The sequence below is a fragment of the Corvus brachyrhynchos genome, unplaced genomic scaffold (assembly GCF_000691975.1).
Source record: "Corvus brachyrhynchos isolate BGI_N302 unplaced genomic scaffold, ASM69197v1 scaffold60, whole genome shotgun sequence".
NCBI lineage: Eukaryota > Metazoa > Chordata > Aves > Passeriformes > Corvidae > Corvus > Corvus brachyrhynchos.
The window spans coordinates 740,803-746,403 of NW_008236767.1; the positions used below are offsets into that span (position 1 = coordinate 740,803).

At 38.3% G+C, this 5,601-nt stretch overlaps 1 protein-coding gene across 1 annotated transcript in view; it reads left to right on the forward strand.

Moving 5' to 3' along the window:
• The window catches only part of MEP1B (meprin A subunit beta), a 32,656-nt gene that overhangs the window by 10,069 nt on the left and 16,986 nt on the right, over positions 1 to 5,601 (forward strand). Inside the window, exons 3-6 of the mRNA XM_017727410.1 lie at positions 1,273 to 1,323; positions 1,425 to 1,468; positions 2,464 to 2,536; positions 3,405 to 3,522. Of these exons, the coding sequence (XP_017582899.1) occupies positions 1,273 to 1,323; positions 1,425 to 1,468; positions 2,464 to 2,536; positions 3,405 to 3,522 (286 nt within the window). The remainder of the gene's footprint in view (positions 1 to 1,272; positions 1,324 to 1,424; positions 1,469 to 2,463; positions 2,537 to 3,404; positions 3,523 to 5,601) is intronic.

Here is a 5,601-nt window from a genome sequence, read left to right on the forward strand (position 1 = left end):
AGTTGTTCAGTAACTAAGACCTGGTATTTCAAAAGTGGCTTTCATTTCGATGTTGCCTGTAGTTTTCATATTCCCAAAATCTTTTGTCAGGCAATCATATTTCCAAGGCTTTCCTGTTTCATCTTCCCCAACATAGTAAAAGTAAAAATCCCACACTTTTTTCCAGAATTGCTGTTATATTTTTCCATTTTCTTTATCTGCAACCTATATTAGAGCTTAGAATATAAAGATGGTTTTTTTCTTCATTTTGTGAACTTCTATTCAAACATACAAATACAAGACATGCAGGAGTGACTGCTTAGGAAGGCTGTTCATGATTTTACTCACTGTGTGAGAAACAGTTGCATAGTGTTAAGTACGTCCAAGCCAGTCCAAAATGAGGTGTCTAGTCAAATAAAAGAATTAAGATTACATTCTCTAGGCATGCTACGGCAAGGAAATTCTTCTTTGTGTATCTCATCATATGTAACTATATCTCATTATGGTCTGTGGATTCTCCATGTTGCAAAAGGAGTGTTTGAGTTGGTAGTGCTTAGGTAAATGGGGTCCAAATAGGGCACTGAACTGGGGCTGAGGTGACTTGGGCTGTGTGCCCAGTCCTTCAAAGCCATGCTGTGTGACACCAGACCACTCATTCTCTCCCCTAGTCGTCTGATTTGCGATGGGAAGTTCAGCATAACTTCCATAGGTTCTGTACAGCTGCTGACTAGTAGCAGTACTTGATTCCATAGAAATAATAGGCTCCTTCTTTTCCCCATTTGTGAAGGACAATTCAGCGCTACCTGAGTTGTGAGAGAAAAGCGGCTGTGAAACCTGCACAGAAGCAGTACCGGGCGAATTACTTGTTGGGCAGCCTGAGGTGGGGAGGGCACAAAGCTGCCACATGAGCAAATAAAGATTTCCAGTCAAATGAGGAGGCAGTGGGTGCAGTCAATCCAATACAAAGCCGTGTGCTAAGTGCTGTCAGTTGAGCTTGAATCACATCTCTAATACTGTTGAGAAAGTAACGCGAGCTGCATTTCATTATGTGCCTTTCTAATAATATCTTTTTTTCTTCCCCCTCCCCAGCCTGCTCCAGAGACAACTGGTGAGTTCTGTTTAGAAATCTATTTGTATGCATGGGAGGCAGTCAACAAAACCAGCTGCTCATAAACATCGCTAGGACAGACACAGATTTATAATTACTGTTATTGTTATTGCATTAATTTTCACACTTCATAAAGATAACAGCAAGGGCTAATGTCCTACCTCACTTGTCTTTTTATTTTTCAGAAATAGACATAGATGGAGGAATTGATCAGGACATCTTCGACATAAACAAAGGTTTTTCAAAATTCATTCTCTTTTAATTTTTCTTGATAATTTTCATTAAAGTAGTCACAGATCAATAAAATAAGCGAATGTTAATCTCCTTTTCCCTTTAGCTTTAGGACTGGACCTTTTTGAGGGAGACATCAAACTTCATGGGGTGAGTTGAAATATGATACAAAGCAAAATGTGTCATTGATTTAAATGTAAAGTATCACTAACATGGAAATAACAGATGCATCCTGCTCCTGCAAACAATAAATGCTGTTTATGTGACAATAAACTGAAGATGATTGGGGATGAAATTCTACAAAATGTTATCGACAATGAAGGGGTCAGCAGCATTTGCAGAAACATTATCCAGCATGAGATCTCTTCAGTGATTAGATCAATATTATTAGCTTCTTGTTTCCTTTTTTACATTTGCACTTTTAAGAGATTAGGCAGCACTGATAATCATCCAGGCAAGTTTGTATAAAATAATTTCTTAATTTATCTGTACAGTATTTATTCTGAGCAAATTAAATTTACTGAGCAGCACTGCAAAACCTTCATCCTATAAATAGATTGACTAAAACCAATGAAAAATTCCGATCTGTAATACCACATTTTAAGGCATCTGGCCAGCATCCTTATCTGATCCACTAAAAAAATTTAGATTTATATCTCAAATATATCTAGTAAGAAACCCCCAATGTGTCTTGAACTCTGAAAGTACTCTGAAAATAGTATTTTACTTTCCCTTTTGGGAGATATGCTGAATGTGTCACTAGAAGCAAGGACAGAACTTGCTAAAGGCACAGAAACAAACCCTTGCATTATGAAAAATCATAATATGATTAATCTCTGTACAGTTTTCGGGACTTTCAATCTTAAGGCGTCCCATAGGAGCTGAAGCTCCCATGCACATGCACCAAAATCTCAGGTAATTTCTATGGAGAAAATGCTGCAGAAGTTGGAGACACTGGTAGAAGGGAGTGAAGCAATTTCAAACCCAAACCTCAGACCTCTGAGTAATCTTTCAAGGTTTTTGAGCTCGTTGTTTTCTTTTATGTCTTAATTGAAATTGCAGGTTTGCTTTAGCACTATTGTAGTCCCTAATGCTGAATCCCTTTTTACTGAGGACTGCATATTTATTTTCCTTCTTGGATGCAGGAACGAAACGCCATCATTGGTGACAACTATCGGTGGCCCCACGTTATCCCTTACGTTCTTGAGGACAGCCTGGGTACGGTACTTGCCCTTCACAATGTCTGTATGTTGTGTTGATTGCAATGTTAACCCGGGTTGATAAAGCTCCTGTGGCATCCTTTCCCCTTTAGAGTCAGCCAATGGGATTTATAATCTTCACATCAGTGCTGGCTCTCATCTCCTTTCTTGAATTATTATCCTGCTACAGCCCAGCAGATTGTTTTGGTTTTGGAATCCTGTGTCTGAGACATGAAACTCTACAAAGCAGAAGTGAAAAGAGGGCACTGAAGATATTTTTAAGGCCATTTACAGCATCTATACCAGTGAAGGCAAAATGGCATTCTGACAGGCAGTTTGCAATGGCACATTGCCGAGTCCCCTAATGTGTGCCAGGGACACATCATAGTTTGACTCCATCCTTTAAATCTCTGAGTTGAAACAATGCAAGTTGCTTAGAGGAGATGACATAGATATAATCTGAAAAATTCAAGTCCTGCAGAAATTCAGTGAGGGATCTGTAGCCTGCATTCTGCACTGGGTAAAATATGAAGTCTTCATTTCCTATCTATTTAATACTTGTTTACATAAATCTCAAAAAATTAAATGAAAGAATGTACAAAATTAAGACCCCCCCCCCACTATCCTTTATATGCTCATCGTGTCATATTTCATGCATTTTATACAAAGAAAAATTACACAGGAGCAAAACAAGAGCAAGATACAGTTCTGCAAGACCCTAATTTATGTTTTTTTCTAGGTTCCTCCTTGAGTCTTAATCCAACAAAAAGCCTGTTTATTTTGATCAAAGATTGCTGGAGCAAGACCCACCCTTGGGACTTGCTCCATACGGATAATAGTAGAAATCTGTCAGTTCAGTATTGACAAGAACACTGTTTGCTTTGCAGAAATGAATGCTAAGGGACTCATCCTCAAGGCATTTGAACAGTATCGACTGAAAACTTGTATTGACTTCAAACCTTGGGAAGGGGAGAAGAATTACATATCTGTGTTCAAAGGAAGTGGGTAAGAGAAGCAATTCAAAATAGCTTTCATTCTGTTTGCTTTTGGGCTATTTTCACGGCCAGTATTCACTCTAAAACTCATATTCCTGATTATTATGTTACATTTTTGTTGTCTCCATTTCCCCAGTCCTTTTTAAGCCATCATAGTTTCCAAAAGAGGTATTACCTTAGTAGTTATGAACAATTTCTACTGATATTATTCGTAAATATAAGAAGAAATCAAGTCCTTTAAGAGGTAATTTTTTGGACATGGTAAAAGGTGTCAGAAACAAAGCATTATGTTCTTGACTGATCTTTGGATATATGGAATATCACTTTCAGATGGTCATTCTTAATATACCTTGGCTTTTAGGGGAAAAGAAAAACCAAGGAGAAATATGATAGTTCTCGCTGTGGGACAATGAATTTGTTTGAATGTAACAATGGAAGTGCATTTGAACAATGTCACATGAGCATTCAGATAAAAGAGAAATATTTTTAAATTCTGTACAGCACTGAGATATTTTACTGATGTTTTACTTTATTTACCTCTTTTGATGAATAGTCATGCTATTTCATCTTAAATTTTGCAAAATATGACTCCAGTAAAGAAGTCAAAATTGCCCTGACTTCTTCCCTTCTAAGACATTCTCTGTCAAAACAGTGCAACAAGAACAGATATATTCTTCACTCTATGCTGAACCATTTCTCTTTTAGAGAAGGAGAACAGGGAGATCTTGATAGCCTGGTGAGGAAATTTGCTTTCAGAAAATAATTTCCTGATATGAGAACGCATTCATAAATGGGAAAAGATTTTCTGATAATAAAAATGTTTCTCCTTCCCTTTGGCTTGTTCTGAGATATTTGTAGCAGATAATTGTTTCAAAATTTCTTTGGTGTCTGGCTCTTTGTATTTTCTGCTGTTCATTCTGTACACATGACACTGAAACTCAGCTCTAAAAGATGTATAATTGGAGACTCAGGGAGCAATGCCTTTTCCTGTGCTAATAACTCCAGCTCTTTGAGCTAAATGGGAAACTCGTGTAGCTGAACTTCGTAATCCTTCATCCCCTAAAGTATGCATTGAATTTGCTAATAATTGTACCTGAAAAAGAGCCACAATATTTAGCCTATGGCAAGTAGGAGCACTCTGGGCAATGTTTCATTTATATGTCTATTAAAAATAGATGAGTCATGGTGATGAAGATGAATCCTTCTAGTTGGATAACATATCTTGCCCTCACTGCCTGGAGTGTGGCTTGCCCTGAAGTGTTTCCATCACCTTAGCTGACACATCCACAGCAGAACTTTTGAAAAGGTTGGAGCTAAATGGTGCAGTCTCCTGAAAATGTCCATCCAGTTTCAGTGAGTCATCTTGGGCTGTACAAAGAAATCAGGACTGACCCTGAATGAACTGCCTTCGTTTCATGCCATTCCTCACTTCTGGTGTAATGGAACAAGGTGTAAGCTGGGTAAACCAACCCATTTTCTCTCTGTTGTTCCCACTGTTTTGGAGTTTTTTTAATCAGTTAGGACTCTTCTATCTGCTGACTGAAGACCTCAGTCCAGAGGGTACAGTGCAGACAGGCACACAAAGTTCCTGGCAACATAAAATTTTACCACACCAAGTAAAGGTTGATAAATCATCTTTGCCTTTCTGGTCTTGGCTTGCATCTATAAAACAGAGGAATGTGGGGGAACTTCTGTGTCAAAAGGATTTGTAGTAGGCCATAAAGTCCTTGTCTGGATTACCCTTTTGTATTCAAATGAAGTAAGCCACAAAAGAAGCCAGCTGTCTTGTTGTATTGACCACCCTGTGTAAAAATGCATTTGTAGTCTCTGGTGTATGTACAGAGTCTATCAAGACCCTGTACAAAGAGCCCCTCCCTGTACACATTCTGCACCTATCATTCGCCTTGGCTACTACCAGTATTATGTTAACTCCAGCCTGGTGCTGAGCAAAATTCATGAGGGATGTAATTATGAATTACAGAAACATAGGGTAATCGGATGTGGTAAGATGTGCCTGGAAAGTTCTTAGAAGAGTCTGGAATGGATGTGCCATTTCACCTTGCTGTTCTCATGAAGAGCAGGATTTATT